The 23,944-nt window shown below is 37.4% G+C and overlaps 1 protein-coding gene across 4 annotated transcripts in view; it reads left to right on the top strand.

Annotated features, from left to right (window-relative positions):
* Positions 1-23,944, top strand: part of SLIT2 (slit guidance ligand 2) — a 360,466-nt gene that overhangs the window by 318,243 nt on the left and 18,279 nt on the right. For all 4 annotated transcript variants that reach the window (XM_044225917.1, XM_044225915.1, XM_044225916.1 and 1 more), the window contains 3 exons: positions 17,764-17,857; positions 23,260-23,397; positions 23,504-23,744. In XM_044225917.1, the coding sequence (XP_044081852.1) occupies positions 17,764-17,857; positions 23,260-23,397; positions 23,504-23,744 (473 nt within the window). The remainder of the gene's footprint in view (positions 1-17,763; positions 17,858-23,259; positions 23,398-23,503; positions 23,745-23,944) is intronic.

Genomic DNA, 23,944 nt, shown 5'->3' with positions numbered 1-23,944 from the left:
TCAAAATTACCATTTTCATTTTGATGGGTATTTTTCCTTAACCATATATTTCCTTACAAGTTTAATGTATAGTTAAGAATATCAGAGGGTAAAATAACTATGTAGATGACTGGGGTTAACATCTCTAAACACGAAAAGATGAGAGCACATCTGCATGATTCACTTTCCCAGGGATTTGTCAGAATAGCATTGAAATTTAAGCTTTTATGGAATACTCAAACTTTGCATTTTAATAAGTACTTTTCTTGGTGGGAAAATGTTAGGTAAAAGAGAAATGTTCTGTTTTGACATCCCAGATCTGTCTGAGTGCCTTCGAAACTCTCTCTTCCATGTTATGTGTTTTTTTTTTTTTTAATGCCTGTGAAGCATGCAATGTAATATATAAAGTTTCCAGTAGAAATGTGAACATATTGGATCGTATTTGTTCTATCACATACATGCAGCCCTTGGGGCCCTTAGCGGCTAGTTTGAGTTCCTTGATATTGTACATTAATAAAGGATAGCAAATACCCATCCTGAGATGGTTGGGAAGTGTAGGTGCTACACAGCTTCCACATTCACAGTAATACTTCTTGTGTCATGCCTCAGAGACATGCCATTGGCCTCCATGCCAAAACTCAGAATCTGAGTTTTATTGGCTGAGCTAAGTTAGACTTGTATAGAACCCCAGTGTTTGCACTAACATCTGTTACCTAGTACCTTCCTAGGACAGAACAATCCTGTTTTCCTAGCGTTGCCCTAATCATTATCAAAAGGGCTTAGTTTGATCTGGACAAATTGGACCCAAGCATTTCAAACACGCTTGGGTTAGCCAATGTGCTCCTGAGCACAGAAACCAAGAATTTCTCTATTACCCACCCCCACCATGAAACCCTAGGCTTGAAAGCATTGTGTACTCAGTTCCCACGCACCTTTTTTATGATAATTTACATCAGATGGCAGACTCTTCTTGGTTGGTTTAGAGGGGTCCACCTGCTTTGGCTTTAGATTTGCTGTATCTTATTCCTAATCCATTTCTTTTGAGTCTTATCTTACCTTCTCTCCCTTCATTTTCCAAGCTTCCTTCCTACACCTGCTCCTCTCAAATGCATTTTCTCCATCCTAAGTGATTCAGGTCAGTGCCGCTTCCTCTGAGAAGTATCATGAAGCTGCATTTCTCCCCCTGTCAGATCCTTAAAACATATCAAAAAATCCCTAAGGCTTAACAAAACAACTTTTTAACCAAAATGTGACATCTCTGGGAATCTGCCATAACTATCTCTCCAGAGTCATCTGCCTCTCAACAAGAACTGAGACTGACACATTTTTAGTCATAGCAATTGCAAATACTCTTTTTCCTTAATTTGGGTAAAGGATAAACAAAAACACTGAACTCAGTAGAAAGCTCACAGCCTACTATACATAAAGGTATTACCACTGTAACTGGGCTGGGTCTTGGGGGCAGCAAAAAGTTTGACAGTTTGGCATTGGAGCAGATATCTATACGAGGAACATTTGTAACCCATCCATTAGCTATAGTATTTTTGTTCAGATGTGAAATGAGCTCATTTACAAAATATCAAGTAACCATCCGCAAATTTTGAAATCAGTGGCACATAAGTGGCCTTTAATTATAGGAAAGCATAAATTGGACTCTAGAGTTTCATATCATGCTTCATCCAAGTATGCAGTGAGGAAGGAATTTTTTTTTTAATAATGCGGCTGTATTGTTTTAGATTTAAGATTGGAATCTGATTAATGAGTAGGAGACCTGGGAAAAGAAACCCCTGCTGTGCTCGGGGAATATAATCATGTTGTCATTGCTTAAAAATCACTCAAGTCATAAGTTGCTTTTCTGTTTGGAGATGTTTTACTCTATATCGCCAAAGGCAAACAATGAGAAAGAGAACTGTGTAGCAGGAACAAATAAAACTTCATGGGAAAAGGTTGTAAATTATTATGGTGAAAGGTTTTATTTTTGGCACCTGTGTCAAGAGTCAGAAATGGACATAATATTGTTAACAGAGAAAATTCAGAGATTTGAAAGCAGACCGACAGAGAACTCATGATGTGATGGGCAGGCTATAAAACAGAGCTAAAAATATCCAAAACAAAATGAACCACCATTGGGAAATTAAATTTATTTAAACCCTTGTAACCAAAACATCACAGTAATAGTTATTGATTTATTAAAGGAAAAAACTCACTGTTCTTTCCTGCTGCAGGGATTGACAACATAAATTTTAAGGGTCAATATTGTTTTTTATTATCTAATCCTTGCTATGTCTTTCCCACCCGAACTATCAAAACTATTCTTTTCTACGTAACACAACACAATATCTGTCTTTCTGGTTGTATAACATGATGGTTACTTGCTAGTATTTTTCAGATAAGATTAATTTTTGGAAAGTTATTCACTGTAATTTTAAACAAACATTACTATGCTAAGGATTCAGAAAGTAAGACTGGAATTAGTAAATAATTTAAAAATTCATCTCAGGTTTTAATTTTAGTTTGCAAGATTTTTTGTTTTTAATCATTACTATATCCTTCTTAAAAACAGCACATAACTTGGAGCTAATTTTCAAGGAATCCCTCAAATTAGATAAGCTCAAAACCTATGAAAGTGAAAATTGTAGATATGGCATCCCTGCAATGTTGACAAACTTGACACCTGTTCTGATGCTCTGGTATGAACTTCAGGTGTTAAATCGAAAAATATGTTTTTGCAAGTTTTCTGAGAGTCAGAACCCTGGATCAACTCTGTTAAGGTGATGTTTTTTAACACTGTTCTCATGGGACTGTATACGGAGAAGATATAACCTTGATCACAGTGTAAACCACAATAGCATTAATGAGGTTATATAAATTTAGTGAACGAAAGCTTCCGTACAAATTGGGAATGTAAAGACTTAGAATGTATTTTGTCAAAAATATCCAGACTGTTTTAGTTTTTCCATTTTGTACCACTATTCCTTTGTTTTCCAAATCACCAATGCCCACACACAAATCATAAAGTTCACATCTTAAAAAGTAGAGCTGCTGGTTGTTAAATGAATCAGTTTAGACACAGAACCTCTCACTCCCTGTGATGGCGTTTGCCTTTTGCTTCATTTACTCCATGTTTGTGCGTCTGGCCCAGCTGTAGGTAAGAAATCTAAGCCTTGCTTCAGTTTGCTCTCACCCTTGGCTTCTCTGTTGTTACTGCTACGCATTGGCTTCGTGTGCTCTGCTGTTGTACTGCAATGTAAAAAGTCTTTTGTCTCTTCTGTCTTTGTCGCTGCCAGCTGCTAATCTGAATGAGGTGGAAAAAGGTTAGTTGCCTTTTAAGTCTATTATGATTTTCATTTGAGTTTCCCTCTTTCTTTTAAAGCTACATAGATTTCATTGTGTGTACATGGTAAAAGGAATGTTGGCAAAATCTGAAATTAATGTGTCAAATCAGTCATTTGGATCCTTGACATATGGATAGCAATGCCAAAGTCCATAAAAAGGGCATATGAGGTGCACTTTATCAGTTTCTAGAAAGCTATGAAAGAAATTCTCTGAGTGGGAAGAAGGGGTGACTGAAAAGAAAGACTAATATTTTCTACTTTCTACTTTTTGGTATGCTTTTACTTTTTATAGATATCACAAACAGGAATTGTTTTTACAATGAAAAACAGGTCATTCAGTATAGTATAGGGTATTGATAGAAAAATGTTTAAATAGTAAGAACTTTCCCATAACTTTAAACTAACATCTTTAGTAATTTGAAATATGGAAAATATTAGAAGATGTGTATATTTATTAAGATATTTTATAAAATATTACAAACCCCAAGAGGTTGATTTTTAGAATCACACTGTCAGAATATCATATTAGGCAGTATTTTCAAATTATAGAAAGAGCCATATCTAATCATTGACATCAGCATGGTCCATATAGCTCCCCAAAAGCATCAGGGCCCAGGAAAGGAAGTCCTAGAGTAATTACAGCAATAGGCATTTCTCGGGAATTATCATGAATTCTTTGAAAATTCCATCTTAAAGATTCAGAATTATTCTTAATAACATTGGTTTTTACTTATCTAGCTGACCAATGTCTTCATGTGTTACAGGCAGGCACAGCATCCTAGCAGGAGCACTATATGTGCTTGTCTTGACATTTCCCGTTGTATGCGAAGCATTTGTGGTAGGATGATAGGGCTAACATAGAGTCCATTATATAGCAGCTCTCTTTGTCTCTGCTTACTAAGGACTTCATTTCTTTTTTCTGTTGCATATTCAGGTGATATGCTGTGTTTGGTCATTTACTATGTACAGAGCTAAGTTGAAAAACATGAAAAAAAAATGGCTTTGAATTTTAGAATGTTAAAATATAGCCTGTGCAGTCCTCAGAGGATTAATGAATCCAATACTATTCTTGGGCAAATTTCTTTTTACAAATAAAGCAATTGGTGGTCTGGGACAGGGATGTTTAAGGTTTGATTGTATCTCAAAAACACAGTAGCAATTGTTCTCTTATAGGACTATGCCCTTAAATAGTTATACGTACTCTCAGGAACTAGCTTGGCAGTGTAATAGTGTTTTAAATCACCATGTGGTTTCATATGTTGACTAAGTTTCATGCTTATGTTTATAAAAGGCGCCTTCTATTTCCAAGAACCTGCTGCTGACTGACTTTGTTTGAAAAGCAGTCAAATTATTCTCTATTTTTTAATCTGAAACTTAACTAGAAATTAAATGTCCACTTCTTTATAGCAGAGAGTAGCTTTCTTAGATAAAAGAAACTCCATAATTAAGTGACATTTTGTCAACTTAAAAGAACACTGTAGATGTGAACAATAAGGATTTAAGCAATAACTTGTATAAAATGTGAAAACATTAACCCAAGGATATATACCTTTTAAGTAGGGGTCCAAATGCAAAGTAATGTCTAACTGACCCCAAGGCATGCCCTGTGATTTCGGGGGGCCTTCCACTGGAATCAGTCCCTTCTTATGGGCTGCTGTCTTCCATTTGGGATCTTTTCACATTCTCTAGTGGCTTTGCCTGATCGTTTATGGTAAACAAGCTCTTCGGCTCTCTCTTCAACTTGCTGAATATAATTGTCTTTTATGTACCTTTGAAAAAAGTTAAAGGTGTAGCCACGAAATTCAGGTGCACACAATCTATTTTATCTACAAGTGGAAAAAAAAAAAAGGAAAAAGAAAGTGCCCATCAGTGCTAGCATGATTAATTAATTATTTCCCTGTTGATTAAGCTACCTTCCATCATGTGGGGCAGTGGGGTACTGATGAATTGGTATAGCTAATGGGAAAAGCTCAGATTCCTCATCCTGGCACTAATATTATCAACTCTGGAACTCCTTGCATCTTTTTTTTTTTTTTTTTTAGTCTGAAAAACAGGGTGAGTGACATCTGTCCCCCTTCACATAGGTGTTTGAGAACAATATGGGAGCATGTATGGGAAAACACCTTACAGTATTAAATTTCTATACTTCAGAAATACCAGGGACTGCCATTCTAACAGCATAAGAATTCTTAAGAGAACTTTGATAGAAAAAATTCCTACCTAAAGTAAATTGTATGTGTGAAGGAAATTTCTCTTCCCATATTTTTCAGTACATCTTTCTCTAAATTATTATTTTGTAATTCTGTGTTCTATGCACATGTCAAATAGAAAGACTTTAGAAATGTCTTTTGTTCTCTTTACCCCCTAATTTGACTTTGAAGTATAAGGAAATATTAAATGCTGAAGAACTCTTGGATTTCTCTGTTTTTTCTTTTTAGGCTTTGTTCATATTTTCAAATTGTTATGATCTCTTAATAACAGTAACACTTTCTGCTATTAAATCTGCCTCAAAATGTATAACACTTTATGTCAAAGTCAATATAGCTACCATCATGCTTGCAGTCTATTTTAACTAGAGAGAATATTATGGGAGCCTAACAAGATAATGTGGTTTGCCTTCAACTTCCTACCTTTCAAAGCCGTCTTAAATTTGAATCTCTGAAAACATCTCAAAGGTCCTATTTGCTCTTTAGTTCTTAGGCAGAGCCCACTGAGCCCAGAATGACAGTTTAGCTGAACCAGGATTTATTCAAACTCATTTGGATTTATTTATTTTGAAAACAGAGTTAAATATTTCCACAGTTTCAGTAGTGGTTGGAATTGGCCACATTATTTAGGCTGGTGTTCCAATGAGGATGTGCTGAAAAACACCTCCTTTTTTGTTTAGTTTAGGGAGAGGTAAGTGTTTCCTTTTAAAAATTCAAAAGATTTATTTATTGAGAAAATACCTTATGCAGGGCATCAAACATCAAACATGATTTTGTCAAATGCATAAAACATTAACTTGCCTACCAGGCAAACTGTTTGGCTTTGCTTCTTCACTTCAAGTTCAATTTGGGTCAGTTATTTTACCCATACAATGCCATTTTCTCTCATATCCCAAGAAAGTTAGCAGCATAATATACTTACTTCATTATGTGATAAGTGAAAAAAGACTTTTCTGAATGAAAGCTAATCAAACTTTCTGTCTAACAAAGCATTATGGAGCAACCCATTTCATCTTACTTAGAACAAAATTGAGAACATAAAATTATTTTCCTTGTTCAGAACATGTTATTACTTACATGTATTGGATATTTTCTTGAGCCTTCTTATTTCGAATTATGATTAACTATTTATCATGAGGTTACTCTGTGGCCATGTACCCTTCTCACGTGGCCCATTTTGCACACCTTTTACATCCAGAGGACATTTACATCCAGAGGACATCCATCAGTGGCAGTTGGATCTTCAAGAACTCATGGGCTCTCAAGATCATTTCCTTATATAGAAATACAAACAGTGGAATTAAGTATAGAAAAGTGGGAAATATCTGGGTAGTTTATTGAGGATACTTTGGAGGTCACTGAACTTTCTATTTAAAGGATGAATATCAGTATAGTAAACGCAAATAAGAAAACATCATATTGGGGCATCTGGGTGGCTCAGTCATTAAGCATCTGCATCTGGCTCGGGTCATGATCCCAGCGTCCTGGGATTGGACTTCTGCTCAACAGGGAGCCTGCTTCTCCCTCTGCTTGTGTTCCCTCTCTCGCTATCTCTCTCTGTCATAAATAAATAAAATCTTTTTTTTAAAAAAAGCATCATATTTTTTAAAAGGATCCTCAGGAAGAGTTGGCTCTTTAAAAAGGAAGGAAGGTAAAAAGGAAGGAAGGAAGGGAGGGAGGAAGGGAGAGAAAAGACAAGAAAGAGAAAGAGAGGGGGGAGAGGAAGGAAGGAGGGAAAGAAAAGAAAGAAAGAAAGGGAGGGAGGGAAGGAGAGAGAAAAGAAGGAAGGAAGAAAGGAAGAGAAAGAAAGAAAGCAATGCACTCTTAGTGATGAATAAAGTCAATTATTACCATCATCATTGGTAAGGATACTGAATATTCAGATTAAAGACAAGATATCTGTTCGTGTTAATGTGCTCTGGTTCCTGGATTATCATCTTGAGCAGAAAATGTAACAAACAGGGCTGGACTGGTTCATCAAAAAAGGAGAAAATAGAAATTTTCTTCTTCCCGGTGCAGTTCAATTAACAGTTCCTGGGATGACTCCCGGCAACCCATCCCTCCCTCTGCTCAGTTCGTCTACCTCCTTATTACACTGAAAGATCTTTGGGAGGAAAGAGAAATGCTTTTTTTTTATACAAATGAAGAACAAATGGGAAATGCACAATTGGGTTTTGTTTTGTTTTGTTTACAGGAATTGGATGGAATGAGAAACATTTAGGTCCATTTATCTTACCTTTTCAACCGTGGCACTTGAGTGCCAACATGCGGACTTCAGTCATTTCTGAATTCACAGTCTCCATTTCCAGTGGAACAGTCATTCATTGTCAGACGAGATTACGGGGATATCAGAGAGTCTGCAGTCTGGGCATCTAGTCCAGCCTGCAAGGGCGCACCTCAGGCTGGGGTCTCAGAACACAGTTCTGCTACTGCTGTTCCTTATTCTCTCTTCTTCCTTGTGTTCTTTATACCACCTGGGTCTCCGTCATTAATGTTTCTAAAAAGGTTTTTTTTTTTTTTTTCCCTTTGTAAACAATCAAGTAAGTGCTGTCTTTCACATTATTCAGCAGCCATCGAGTATCTAGTTTGTGCCAGGCAATTTGCTAGTCAATGGAATGGGAATAAAGAGATGTAAAAATATAGATCAAAGTATCCTTTGACCTGAAGTAGTGTACTGATAAGAAATTAAATCTCATTTATTTTGTCCAATAGGTTACTGTTTTTGTTTTATTTTATTTTTTTTATATTACTGTTTTTGACAACTTCCCTTGCGGTGCCACTTCAAGTAAGGTAAAATTAGTACCATTTATTCAGGATTTTCCTGAGCCAAGCAAGAATTCAAATGCAGATATTTGAAGAATGACACATTTGACCCTCCAAAACTCTGTGTCCTGGGGAGTGAACCAGATTTCCTCCCCTGTTACAAATATATTTGAAAATGTTAAAACAGATTAAGCTTAACGTTAGAATTCTGGTTCACTTATTCAGAATGCTGTCATAAGTTCCCTTTCTATTATTATCAATATTAAAATTGAAATTTTTTTTGTATTAAAAAAAAAAAAGTTCAATAAGAACTTATAAATAAGAACAAGAACAGCCTGCAGTGTCAGCCCTAGAACCTTCCTCTCATCCTTCATACATCCATGATTCCCAAAATGGACTCTGAGACTTTTGTTTTGTTTTGTTTTGTTTCTGAGAGAAAAAAAAAAATTAAATCTGGTTACATTAGCAAGAAATAGCAATGGTTGAGTGTTCCAGCAATGCTGTGTGCCCATATCTAACATCATGTTATTGTAGACATCCTCAACCTGAATTCATAACTTATAGCTTAACTTTTGGAAAAATTAAAATGAGATATTAATTAAGTCAAATGTACATTTTCCTGTTGCTTTATCAGTATAAAAGGAGTGAATATTTTAATTTTTTTTTTTAAGATTTTATTTTATTTATTTGAGAGAGAGAGACAGTGAGAGAGAGCATGAGCGAGGAGAAGGTCAGAGGGAGAAGCAGACTCCCCATGGAGCTGGGAGCCTGATGTGGGACTCGATCCTAGGACTCCAGGATCACGCCCTGAGCCGGAGGCAGTCATTTGAAGTGGACAAGTTTCAGAAATCCTAATCCAGAGACCAAATAACCAACCTCTTTCCTGCTCAGCAGGCTTTGAGGACTGAATAGGCCAGGTGAGACTTGCTGTTGCTCAGATTTCTTGGCAGATAGAAATCAACTAGTCATCCATCTGCTAGCTCTTCATAAATACCTTCTTCCTCAAAGCATGATTTACCTTAGGAAGAGGAACCCCTTTAGGGGTAATAATGAATTTGGTCATATAGTTTTTGATAACAAATAAAAATATAATAACCATTCAACCAGTCTCTAAGCCAGGATTCTGTCCATATTTCAGTCACTAAATGAAACCCAAGGAACACTGGAAAATTCGGCATCTTTCTTTCTCTCGTTTTTCCAGATTGACACTTCTCCAGAGTAAGGACTTCATCATGCATCGTCATGCATGTTTTTTAGCCATTGGCTGGGTCTATCTCAAAACATTTCTTCCCAATATTTTATTATGAAAATTATTAAACTAAAGCAGCTTTGTATTTTTGATCAAATAAGAAATTCTCACTCCAGAGTCCATGTGAATTAATCCTAGTATTAATGGTTGATTTCCTTTTACACTATACTTATTAGTTTCAGAAAACATTTAATGTCAACTCCCCTGTACTGCATATCTTCATTATTCATTGATTTGCCAAAGAATCACTATAGCTAAAACTTTTCAATAATGTCATGAGTTGAACCAATATTTTTTAAGAAAAAACATGGTTAAGAAATTTGAATATATGAAGGAAATGTTAATTATTATTAGTGATAAGATTCAGCTCAGATATCCTACAGGTATCATGAGATTTGATGTCTTAGAAATAATATAAACTAGTAAAACATATTATTATTTTTTAACTAATACTGTAGATATCTGGTGGTTGTTAAATGTAGCTCTGTGCAAAGTTAAGCCAATCTCCGTATTCATTGTAAAGTTGATGAAACAAGACACTGGACTCACTTTTCTCCCTCTCTACAAGACATAGTTGCTTGTGGTTCTCTTGGCCTTTCTCACGTTTTAATTCCCTAAGGGGAAGAGAATCTTCATTACAGTCCAGGGCTATCTACCCTGCAAACCCTAATGGTTAACACCAGTTCCTGTTGGAGAGGAGCGGAAGGGTTTGGTCCATGTCTACACAGATTCAGTGCTTTGCAGAGAGACTTTTAGCCCCACATCAAATGTAAAGCCCACCTACTCAACTATGCTCTGTTGGACCTTGGCTCTTCGGCACTGCAAAGGTCACGGTCATGGGGTACTTCCTGTTTTTGTGCATTATTTATTCCAAACTCTGTTAGAGAATCTCAGAGACTGACGGAAAATTTTAGGCCAAGGAGAGCACAGCCACATGAAGTGAAATAAAAAATAATATGTAAGGGCCAAAAAGAAAGCAAAGAAATTATGGTATAAATTGAAAGTTTTGTTCCCAAGTATAATTCTCCAATAATTTAGCATTTACCACCTGTATTAGTTTTCTAGTGTTACTATAACAAAGTACCACAACAGGTACTTTGTGGGTAAAACAACATAAATTTCACATCTCACAGTTCTGGAGGTTGGAAGTCTGAAATCAAGGTGTCAGCAGGATTGATTCCTTTTGAGAGTCTTGAGGGAAGCTCTTGTAGGTTTCTCTCCTTGGACTATGGGTTATCATCTTCTCCCTGTGTCCTGTCAGTCTTTTCTCTGTACCATATTTCCCCTTCTTATAAGAAAATCAACCATAATGGATAAAGGCCCACCCTGATGACTTTTATCTCTGCAAAGAGGCCATCTCCAAATAAGGCCACATTCTGAGCTACTGGAAGACTCCAACATATCCTTTTTAGGGGACAGAGAGAGGAACACAATTCAACCCATAACACTACAACACTACATTTTAAACTCTTGATTTTGCCCCAGAAAATCTGGTCATTTCAGCTTTTTCAATGTCACTAAAAGGTATATCCAAATATACATACCAGAAACCTAGAAGTCTGAGACAGCTCTTTCTCTCTCCCCTGCTCTCATCCACCCCATCACAAATTTACGAATTTTGTTTCCTAATCATCTCTCCAGGCCATCCATCTCATCTACCACTACCTAAGTACAAGCTGAATCATGTGTCGTGTCCATTTTTATCTGCCCTTCTGCAGTCCATCCTTCAACGGAGCCAGAATGTTCTTTTCGAAGTGCCAATATCATCTGATCACTCCTAACCTAAAACCCTTCTGTGGTACCTGTTGCTCATGGAGTGAAGACATTCTACCACAAGGCCCCTGCCAACCTCTGTGGCCTTCTCAGCTACTTTCTTTTCCCAGGCTCATGCCCAGTCTGTCAGAGCTAAGATTTTCCCTGCATAGAGCCTCCTGCATAGAGCAGCTGCTACTGCTCTGCACTGCCCCCCGCACCCCCTGCTTCAGAACCTTCATGTCCCAGTCTCACATCTTCCTAAACACCCCTAGCATGGTCTGTCTCCCTTCTAGAGCACAAGGACATCTGCTTAGCCTTTATCACACAAACAATTTTATGGTTACTTTTGAAATTATTGAATACTATCTCTCTCCTCTCCCTTTTATGTGTGAGCTCCCTGAGAATAGGACTATCATTTTGTCATTGGTGTAGTTACAGTTCACCATTTTACTCCTGGCGTTAGCACAGGTCCTCATGCAGAGTTGACACAGCGCATGGTGATGTTAAAAGTCTGAGTTATCATCATTAGAAAAGGCTATAGGGAGATCACTCCCTATGGTATCATGGAAGAAGTTTGTAGAACAGTTCTGAAACTACTTCAGTATGTTTGGTAAATAAGAAATGTAAACAAAAGGATAAGTTAAGATGCCAGAAATATAAATACAGATAAAAGGAAGGGCCCTTCTGTGTCCAAGAAGGAAGGAACATTCTAATCAGCTAGATTCATAGATGTGAAATGAAGCAGGAGGCGAGGCCAACTGCAGGTACCCTTTCCCACAACAACCATCGAAATGCATTGGGATTTCTGCTTCATCTTAATAATATCACAGTGTCATAACTTCAGAAGGTTCTGGGCACATGCGGACTCTTTGTTCATACTCCTGATGAGTGCAATAATGTCTTGTACAGCTCAGGGTGACGCTCACTCTGCTAACTTGAAGCCTACATTATCCATCTTTGTAGAAGCTTTTTCCTTTTTTGGGGGGGGGCGGGTTAAGATTTTTTAGAGTCACATCTGACCTTGCACAACTTTATTCCTGAAGATCATTTTACCAATAAAGAATCGGGGCCCCCCAAAACAACAGCAAAACAAAATAGTTCACTTTCCTGCAATCAAGCCACTCTTTTATACTGAGTAAGTCAGAAAGGCCATTTTAAGCAATAACTCAACAACCCAAATATCATCTCACCCATTAAGAGTACTTACTCCCTAGGATCTCTCTATGCTGACACACTCCTCACTCCAAACAGAACATTAATTCTGATGGTCTTGCTTCTACTATTCCACCTACAGGGTGACCGTGGGACATTTATCATTCAAGTCAGGGATCGGTGTGCGTGCACGGGGACACTACTGATAATTACCTTGAGACAACAGGTGTAAACCAGGGCAGTCCTGAGCAAGCCAGGATACGTGGTCACGTTTCCACTATATCAAATTCTTCAGAAAAACTACATTTACAGGTGTTCAGTAAGTAGCAATCATATTTCCTGCTCAAGAGAGGGCTTGGAGACGTCGTCCCTTTTCGGGGAGTGGGCATCACTCTTGCCTTGCTCCCTCCCTGCTCATGCTAGTGCCACTGTGGAACTTGACCATTTCTAGTCCCCCTCTCTGCCACACTTACCTGAGAGATACAGACAGGAAGAAGTGATCCAAGAACTAGATGTAACTTTCTTATAAAAAAAAAAAAAAAAGACACCTGAAAGGGGCACCTGGGTGGCTCAGTGGGTTAAAAAAAAAGACACCTGTTTAGAAGATGTGATACCTTTTCTTCACAAGTTCTAACAGATCAATCACTAACCTCTGTTAATCTGAAGAAATAACTGTATGCTTCCTTTTGGACCACTTTACATTTCTTCTCCAAAACAGTGATATCTCTCTCTCTCTCTCCCTTTCTTACACACACACACACACACACACACACACAGACACACCCCTTTTATTTCAATTCTCACAAAAAAAAAAAAAGAAAAAGAAAAGAAAAAGCTGAAAACTCCAAGCATAAGACAAATTAAAAGTGAAATCCCACTGGGGACTTCTAAAGGTATAGAGCTTAAAGCAAATTTAAAAAAAATAATAATAATAGGATTTTCCTGGGATTTACCAGGGTGGGTTGGGATACGTTATGGAGTTCCTGGGTTGCCTTCAACCACTCCAGTGAGCTGACTTATCTTTCCTGCTGCCCTGTTCATATATAAAGACCTGATAATTGATTACAACACTAACTATGCGTAATAGAATAAAGAACATTTCTACCTTTCCTTTCTATCAGTTCATACTTTACCATCTCAGGAAGGAAGCTAGACATGCATGATACTGTCTTAGCTGGCCTTGGACCATCAAAAGAGCAAATTCAGTTGCTTTATTTTCTATTATTCTCCCTGATTTTTTTTTTCACTAATTTGGTACTAGCTATAACCACGCGTATACCAGAAAGAAAGAAAAAAAGGAAAGGAAAAAGAAAGAAAAGAAAAAGAAAAGGAAGGTAGGGAGAGAGAGAGAAAGGAAGGAAGAAAAATTGCATAACGTTCACTTAATATTGTGACTTTTAGAAGAAAATTTTTCAATAGTAATGAAAAGCATATGAGTCAATGACCAACTATTAGTGAATTTTACTTCTGTTCTTCATGGAAAAGCAATGCAACTTTCAAATACCCAAGCTTTCTTTACTGGTTGAGAAGTAGACATATATAAAGTTCTGCATTCGTCTGTAGAGCTCTCTACAATTCCTTTTTTTTTTACAATTCCCATCTTATATTGAGCCCTTCGAATTTCCCCACTGTGGGACAGTACTGGAACTTTAAAAGCTCCCTTCCCCCAAATACAGCAGAATCCAATATAATTCAAAAACATGAAAGAGAAATAGTCCAAAGCAAACATTTGTTTTGATAATTGACCAGAGAAAATTTAAAGTAATATTTAAAGGAAAGTCGTAAACTATTTATTATCAAAGATGGGTGGTTCATTATTAGGCAAAAATTAAACAGAAAAATATGTAAAGGATAAAATGAGATCCAAGTTGAATATAGGTCAGTAAGAAAGAGCTCTTGTATCTTTTTTCAATAACTATTATTTTAGTCTGTCTTATCATACTTTATAAAGTTATGAAGCCAAATATGCCAAGGATACTGCTCTCCGTGATCTTTCAGTCAAAGACAGGAAACAAGGTAAACAGCATAATATCTGTGACATCTAAAAGAGTGCAGAACTCTTACCTTTCCTTATTAAATGGCTGTCATGAGCTTAAGTGACTCTATATTGGTACAATGTTTAAAACTGCCTGATAGGGGCACCTGGGTGGCTCAGTGAGTTAAATAAAGCCTCTGCCTTCGGCTCAGGTCATGGTCCCGGGGTCCTGGGATTGAGCCCCGCATTAGGCTCTCTGCTCAGCAGGGAACATGCTTCCCCCTCTCTCTCTGCTACTCTGCCTACTTGTGACCTCTGTCTGTTAAATAAAAAAATAAATAACTGTCAGATACAGAGTGGTAAACACTATACAAATACTTATTAATTTAAGTCAGTAAATAAAGACATATAGTATGTGTGCCGTAAGATAGGAACAGGCAAACATGACATACACAAATTGTAGATTAATAACAAGTGGATGAAAAGATCCAGGAATATTTCATAAAGAAGAGATATATAAGGGATGGAAAACTGACAGCAGAACTTAGTAAAGTTACTAAAACAAAAGGAAACACCATTAACCCAGACATGAACTTGAGATAAATTTGTAAAATCATACATAGACACAGGAGATGAATATAGCTTGCAAGATTTGGCTTTAGAAGTGAGTTAGGCAGTAATAGGATGTAGAGGAAATTTTTGTAATATTTGTTAGTATTGTAATATTTGGTGACACTTAAAGGGAGATAAATCGTTTTGGAAGTAATCAGCCAGTCTTAACCAGAGTCAAATATGCAGCTATGTATTGGTCACAGAGAACTTTTATACATGACTTTAGCAGCGGTTAATATTGCTGCTGTGCTATTCTTATAAGATAGATTCCTTATAAAATAAGGAATATTTATTTTATAAGAAATATTATATGCTTATTTTATAAGGAACAGCTATCAATCTTTTTTTTTTCTTTTTTTGCATTTAAATTAGCATGTTTCGTCTTAAAGCTGTGGGCTACAGAATGGCAAATCTGTTTAGCCAACAGTGTCTTAGAACGATCTCCTCTCTCACTCCTTTCCACATCAAGTTTATGAAGAAACATGTGATGGAGAATAAAGGGTCAACTCTAATTTCTTCTCTTAGAGATGAATTTCCCTATGTCCTATCTCCAGCTCAGACTTTCTCTACTAGTTGATTGGGAACTGACTGAGGGCAGAGTCCATTAACATCTGTCCTTGTGGCTGCAGAATCTAGCCCAGCATCATACAGTAAATCCTTAATGAACTGTGGTTTGGGTTAGCTTCATTGGATTGGATTGGGTTGGTTTGGTCTGGATTGGATCCAAGTGAATAAGAAGTTAAACATTTATCTTTTTCTTATAATTTTTAAAACAATTTATTATTTGGATATAGAGTAAAAATACATGTTTATATTTATTTTATGTCTTAAATGGTTCCTCTCTAAATCATCGGTTATTACAAACTTCTTTTTCTGTAGACTACTGTAAACAGCCTGCATCCAACCAAATAGATTTGATTAGAAAACTAAAAATGAATTCATCATGGTAGGCTGATAAATTATAATGAATGAATACCATCAAGGGGTATTACTTAAAGTAAAATTAATTGAAAGTGAAAAGCTTTAAATAAACCCTGTTTTAAGATAGCTCATCATGTAAATGTTGTTTAAATCTTGTTGTATCACAAATCTAGAGACACAGATAGCCTTCTAGTAGAAGAAATAAATGAGACTTTCCATGTAATTAGTTCACTTTAAGAGACAGGAAAAACCCTAACTTACCATACATCAAAATGATAGAATAACTGGGTACATTTACATATTTACATCACGGATACAGATCTTGAAATGTAAATAACATGCCACATTGAGTTGATAAACAACTTTCTATCAGGCAGCAAAGTTTTACCTTAAAAGGACAGTCTTACAATAAAGGAACGCGCTGCAAACTCCTGATTTTTAACCACTGCTATTTAAATCCACACACTTTGAATGAATGAAAGTTCTAATAGTTTCTGGTAAATGAACAGGTCCATGTAGCTGTGTCATTTTATTCATTCACTTACTGTATATAACACAATTAAAAAGTGGTTTAGAGGTAAGGTAGCAAAGGTGAGAACTTTCAAATTTTATATCTCTCTAGTTACTCATTATCTCACACAATGATTGGGAAAGTCTCACTGAAAATCACATTTGTCCTAAGACAAAATAGAACATATTACCTATAAATGAAGACATTTCTTAAGGGGTTTTCAGGTATGTAATTCAACATAGAGTGTCTAGAATCTGCATGGTTATGCTTTTAGCTCTCATGAATTGATAAAATTTATTCTCTATGTGGTAGCTAATACTCGGGGGGTGGCGGGGGAGAAGTGTATGTCCTTTCTTCTGATTGATTCTCCTTTTGCTTTTTTCTATCTCCATGGATATAACTGAGGACTATTCTGTTGAGCTGTTGCAATTAAGTCATAAGAGAGAAACAAAGTCTTTCTCTTCCAGACCTTGGAGACTATGAAGAGATGAGGATTATTTTTTCAAACTTAAAACAACAGGATAGGCCAGACATAAAGGGGTACATACCAAATGTAAATAAAATCATAAATAAAATCATTTGTATTTATGTCACATTCAGAAGCAGACACAACTAATGTTTGGTCCTGTTAAGATAGTGGTTACTTGGGGCGCCTGGGTGACTCAGTGGGTTAAAACCTCTGCCTTAGGCTCAGGTCATGATCCCAGGACCCTGGGATCTAGCCCAGCATTGGGCTCTCTGCTCAGCAGGGTACCTGCTTCCTCCTCTCTCTGCCTGCCTCTCTGCTTACTTCTGATCTCTGTCTGTCAAATAAATAAAATCTTTAAAAAAAAAAAAAAAAAGATAGTGGTTACTTACCCTTGGGGTCAGGCTTCTGGGATACTGGTAAATGGTGTGTTTCTGGATGTGGATGCTGGTTATATGAATGGGTTCAGTTTGTAAATATTCACTAGCTATTCATTTATCCTTAGGGTATATGCTATAACTTAATAAAAAGCCCAACTTAGCATAAATAAAACAACAGGAACAAAAAGCATTCAGATTTCCTTTACCTCGTTCCAATAGTATATTCTAAGTATATTCTAAAGGGGCTCATATTAGTTACAAACCACAATAGTTGTGTTGTTCCATATCATAAGCCTGTTTAGCAGCATAACCAGCATTTTGGATCGTCTGCTTCCGTATCTTGTGATTTATTTTTCCCCAGTCACAAGCTGTGCTAACCTCTGAGGCCCCTGACAGCCCGATGGTGGGAAGCCTGTTAACCTTTCTCTGTGTACTAACATTGTTTGCCATGTTAACAGGCGAGTTGTGTGAGGAGAAGCTGGACTTCTGTGCCCAGGACCTAAATCCCTGCCAGCATGACTCCAAGTGCATCCTGATGCCAAAGGGATTCAAGTAAGTCAGAGCTGTCCTGGGGCTTGCAATGAGGGGGTAGGGGATGGGGGTGGGCGCCTGTCTTCCTCACCTTCCTTTCAAGCCCTCACTTCACACTTTTGCTCAGGATGAAAGGGATGCCCTCCATTGTCAGTGGCATTTTTATAAATGTTTCTATACAGCATGGACTTTTTTAGTTCAGGAAAGAAAATAAAAGACGACATTTCCGTTTGTTTCCTGGCTCTTCCTGGGAAGTCACGCATGACATAAAGTAGACTTTGACTATATTTACTTAAATGTATTTGCAGGCCAAATAATTTTGTAATATCTGCTAGGTGCTTTATTATCTGAATATAAGTTTGTGGTAAGTAGGGAGTTAATTGAATGTAACTGAGATTTTTTTTTTTCTTTTTCTTTTTCTTTTTTCTTTTTTTTCTTTTTTTGGTCTGCACCAATTATTAACTATCCAAGGTGAGGAAGATGGAGTGACCGTATGTCCCAGAAGGCCTGGGGACAGTCCCAGTTTATGCTTGTTGTCTCAGCATTGTTATTAATAGTGCTCATTTCACCGTATGTTTGTCTTTTGTGGGATGATAAAGCAGACAGTCATTCTAGATAGAGGGTTCCCTCAAGTGAACCCAGAACTTTAAAATTACTTCTTTTCCTCCTCAGCAATCTTCGCGAAATGTGAAATATGTTTGGTATCAAATTAAATTATTCCTTTGCCACAGTCTTGAAATAGTTTGAGGGTCTATCAACAGCAACTTCTCTTCTTAGAATGGACAGTAATTTAGAGATCATCTGGTCCAAATTCTTCATTTTAAACATGAGGAAAACAGGACCCAGATAGGTTGGTGGCTGTCCAAAGATCTCAAGGTTATTCATTGGCAGAGGTGGGAGCTGGGTTTCCTATTTCCCAGTTGAGTGGTTTTTCAAATACAGGGACGTCTTGTAGTTTATTAACATTACAGTTGGTTTGTTACAGAAGGTAAGTTGGATTCTCAGGAATGACACCGTTGGGTTCAAGAGCAGGGCTGTGCTTGTATCAGGCAAGTAGCAAATAGAATGATTTGTTCTTTTACCCAGTTATTGATTGAGCACCTGCCATAGCTCAGAACACGTGGTAATACCACCATCTTTTGTAGTGTTTTATAGCTACTCACATTCACATACATTATCATCTCAGAAATGACTTAGGCATAATTGCCATAGGATTCAAAGAATTAAAAATTGCTGAAGTGGGGAACAGTTTTATAATATGGGAATTGAGCTGGAACTCTAACATTTTGCTAGATGTTCACAGATATCAGATACTCTAATTTGAATGGGAGGTAGGGTCAGTATCTCCAGAACTGCCTTCCAAAAAATCAGTCTGAATAAAATGCTTGTTCTCCTTTTATTTACATAATATTTTTATTCACTGTGGCTTAAAATTTTAGAATATGCAAACACAGTTTTAGGATATAAAAATATAGGGGCACCTGGGCGGCTCAGTCAGTTAAGTACCCAACTCTTGGTTTCAGCTCAGGTCATGGTCTCCCAGTGGTAGGATCGAGCCCCACATCAGGCTCTGCACTCAGCACAGAGTCTGCTTCAGATTCTCTCTCCCTCCCCCTTCCCCTCCTGCTATCTCTCTCTTAAATAAATAAATAAAATCTTTAAAAAGAAGAATATACAAATACAGTTCAGTACCCACTGATTCCATTTGATACCTTATTGGAAAAGAAAAGATTCTTTGATTCTACTTTTTGTTATATTTTTGTTTACAATCCAATGCAAAAACCAGAGGTCTTACTGAAATCTTCATTTATACAAGATTCTGCATCGCATCCTGTTCATGCAAGCACTGTACATGAATTATTTTCACTCCTAATATCTTTGATCTGCCCACATTGAATTTAGCAAAATGAAAATCCACCATTTAAAAAAAAGGAAAGAAAAAATAAATAAATAAATAAATAAAAATAAAAAATAAAAAAAGGAAAGAAAGAAAAGTCACCATTGACATATGTAACAAATATCATTTCTCAAAGAAATTTATCAGGAAAGCGATGGTTTTCCAGAACTGCTTATCTGCCTGGCATGTTTCACAGGACTTTGCATATTGTGATTCTAAGATAAAGAATTTGTGGGACTTAATGGAAACCATTAAAAAATGAGGGGGTTGGTCTTCAAAAAGACTACTCCTACATTCAGTATCTTCTCTTACCATCAATTAAATTACACACAGAGAAGTGCATCTTCCTGGCTTATGGGCTCGCTGATTTGGGCACCCATTGTTTTCTGCCGTAATTCATGAACTTGTTTTATGGCTGTATGTAGTTTAGCAGAAAGCCGGGGAAGTCATGGTGTACTCCGTTCCTCTCATATTATAAACAATTGCACATTGTGAGATATAAGGGAGTTGGAGGGAGTTGCAAAAAGAAAATGGACTTAAAAACCCAAACTATATAAAACTACTAAAGAAAACCTCTTCTGACAGATGTTGTTTGGACAAACCCTATTGTTTCTTCGACTTCGTTTTCTTATTACTAAGCTAATAGAGCTGGTTTTACTTTTCTTGCTTTATTATATACCTCATAAATCTCCTAAATTGCTTTGAGATATTTTTAGACCATGATATGCCATAGGCAGTATTTTCAAGCATGTGTCTTCCTTAGTCAGCTGTTGGGCTTCTCCGCCAAATATTTTATAGTCTTTGCTTTCTTCCTCACTCCTTGGGAGATAATAGAGTTGAGGGTGTGGAATAGGTTTTATTGATAATACAAACCTTAAGGAATCCTTAATTAAATTTTTTCTTCAGTTTTGTAATTTGATCTGAGGAGCAAGGAAAGAACAAAAAAAAAAAAAAAAGGTTTGTCATAACAAGTACTAATGGGCTTGAAAAATAGTATTTGTAGAGAAAAGAATATAAAATAGCTCCTAGCCACTGGTGGTGAGTGTGTGGTTCTCTTACCTTTTACTTTGATTTCTTTTCTCAGATAAATAATTCATAGTGTTTCAAAGCATTTCTTCTTTCTTTTAATGCCTCGCATTTCAGTGGTTCTGCTCACATGAACATCGATGCAAGCTCTCTCCCCAGACTTTGTCCATCTATTTGAGGATGTATATGGCCACTTAAGATCCATTTAACTTCAGATGTGTTGTTTACTTTGCTTTGTTACGATTTCGTATTAAAACCACTGGCTCTAGAGCAAGCATGCTTCTGCAGTGATCTCATTTTATTTCCTAATTCAAACACACAGAGCTGAAAGTCTGTTCTCTGTAGAGGTTCTGTACCCCCATTTATTTTAATTCATCAACCCTTCAGTAACTCTTAAATCCTGATTTTACATTTTTCAGAGAAAAACCCTTGGTATTCAGTAATGTCCACATTCACTTGGGCATTTTTAATTACCCTCATTCATTTAAATTCTCATGGCTTTGAAATAGAAAACTGGAAAATTAGTCAAGACTAAACCACAAAGACTTTTATAGAGTTATGAAGGCTTAATAGAATTATTGTTTAAATCCTTACCATTTATTGATCATGCATTATATATCAAGCCACTATACTGAGTCTTTTACAGCTAGTGTTTTTATTTAATCTTTTAATAAAGCCATGAGATGGAAATTATTTTGTACTGCGATGAAGACACAAACACCTAGGAAGTTTACATAAATTAGTCAAGATTGCATACATGTAGAGATGAAGCCGGGATGCAAACCCAGTTCTGTGTAACTGCAAAGTCCAAATTCTATAAAGCTAAATAAACTGTAGGTTCCTGGTTTGTTTGTCTTTCTAACTCAGTGAGCCCTCTCTTAAACCCCAAACAGAACTGCTCATGGAAGCCCAGTGTGTAAAATTAATGATCACAACCAGAGAGTGTTGCAGGAGAAAGGAGGGAAGCAGGAAGCTGCCAAAAGCCTCCTTCCCTTCTTTGGTCCCTTACCGCTCTTCAGAGCATGCTTTGAAAACCACTGCACCTGCCACACTGCTTTTTCCTCTGGCAGTTTTTGAGTCCTTCATCCTTCAGTGGTCAGAAATCTGGACCCTCTTTTCAGATTGCTTAGGTTTCCTGCCTGGCTGTGGCACTTACTACTTGAATATCCTTGGATAAGGTCCTTAACCAGTTTGTCCTTCAGTTCCCTCACCTGTTCAGAGAAGTAGTAGACTCCAGAGAAGTCAGTGAATCCAGGACTGTAGAGAAGGATTCTGTGAATCCATATATACCCAGTGGTCAGAAGAGGGCATGGCAAGGAGGACATGCTCCAAGAATGCTATGTGTATATGACCCCTGGTTCTTCACCGTCTGTGCGGCAGAGACCCCATCTTACCTTGTGCCACCACAGTGAACAAACAAGCAAAGAGTTTTTGGTGGAATTGGCCCCAGGGATTCTTTACTTTTTTTTTTTTTTTTTTTTTTTTTAGATTTTTTTATTTATTTCACAGAAGGAGACAGCGAGAGAGCAAGCACAAGCAGGGAGAGAGGGAGAGGGAGAAGGGGAAGCAGGCTTCCTGCTGAGCAAGGAGCCTGATGCGGGGCTCAATCCCAGGACCCCAGGATCATGACCTGAGCTGAAGGCAGATGCTCAACAACTGAGCCACCCAGGCGCCCCTCTTTTTTTCTTTTTTAATCAGTTTCCCTGTCCTACTCCATTAGGTCAGCTCCGCTCTGCCATAATGATTCTCTGGATTCATTATGAATTAGAGTTTCCAATGTTGACATCAATTTTTTTTTCATAAAATTCTATTTTATTCCAATATATCCCTTTCCTATGAGAAAGCAAAAATGTTAATTATTTTTAAAATGTGTTTCATATTCTTGGTAAATTTTACAACATAGCAATTTTTTTGGTCTCCACTGTTGAAAGGAATCAGAACAACGAAAACAGAGGACACTCTAGGCAAAAATAGTGGGGACAGAGGGAGGGAGGGGAGAGATGATAGAGGAGGGAAAGGAGAGGAAGTGAAGGAAGATGGAGAAGGGGGGAAGGAAGAAAGGAAGATGGAGGAAGGAAGTAGGAAGTCAAACATGATAAGGAGAAGAAAAGAAGGAAGGATGGGTGAGAAGGAGGAATGAGGGTATAGTTCCGTGCTTACTGGGATTGTGGAGGCTCACGATCATCAGAGTCCTTACCATCCCTCGGACAGATCATGTTGAGAAATCATGGAATAACTGTTTTCTAGGCCTCCATTAATTTGGGAGCTCTATGAGCCTGTTCCTTATGAGTTTTGCGCTTTTTGCTTCCCTTGTCACTTCCTTCTCTTGAAGTGTAGTTGACACACAATGCTACAGTGGTTTTAGGTGTACTCAATACATTAGCAAAGACAGTGCCAACTTTTTTCTAGGTGAAATGCACCATTTTCCTTACTTTGGCTCCATTGGGTGTGAAACTGTTTATGTGCTTCATATGTACTTCATATGTACTTCACTGAACAGGTGCGACTGCACACCAGGGTACGTGGGCGAACACTGCGACATTGACTTTGACGACTGCCAAGATCATAAGTGTAAAAACGGGGCCCACTGCACAGATGCAGTGAACGGCTACACGTGCATTTGCCCTGAAGGTTACAGGTAAACGTAGAAACAGAGTTTCATGTTTGGAGTTCTGTCCTGCAGAAAGGCTTCAACTCATCTCGGCAACTAAGTGAAAACAATGTATTGTTGCTATTTTCTTTAGCGGCTTGTTCTGTGAATTTTCTCCACCCATGGTCCTCCCACGAACCAGCCCCTGTGATAACTTTGATTGTCAGAATGGAGCTCAGTGCATCATCAGGATAAACGAGCCCATCTGCCAGTGTTTGCCGGGTTACCAGGGAGAGAAGTGTGAAAAGCTGGTCAGCGTGAATTTTGTCAACAAAGAGTCTTATCTTCAAATTCCTTCAGCCAAGGTCCGGCCTCAAACGAACATCACCCTACAGGTAAGCCATATCCCGTGTCCCAGGAGTGAGAGCGGATTTCATCCTAAGCCACCTTCAACTTCAAATCTTCAACATCCATGGTAGTTCATGAGTGATTCTCTTTCTTAAAGAGACGGTTACCGTCCTCATAACACAAAGACAGAAAATGCTCTCTTTGTGAAAATCTTTAGTCATTCTCTCCAACATTTGTATTTTTTGAA

The sequence above is a fragment of the Neovison vison genome, chromosome 11, assembly GCF_020171115.1.
Source record: "Neovison vison isolate M4711 chromosome 11, ASM_NN_V1, whole genome shotgun sequence".
NCBI lineage: Eukaryota > Metazoa > Chordata > Mammalia > Carnivora > Mustelidae > Neogale > Neogale vison.
This window is presented reverse-complemented; position numbering and strand designations above follow the sequence as displayed.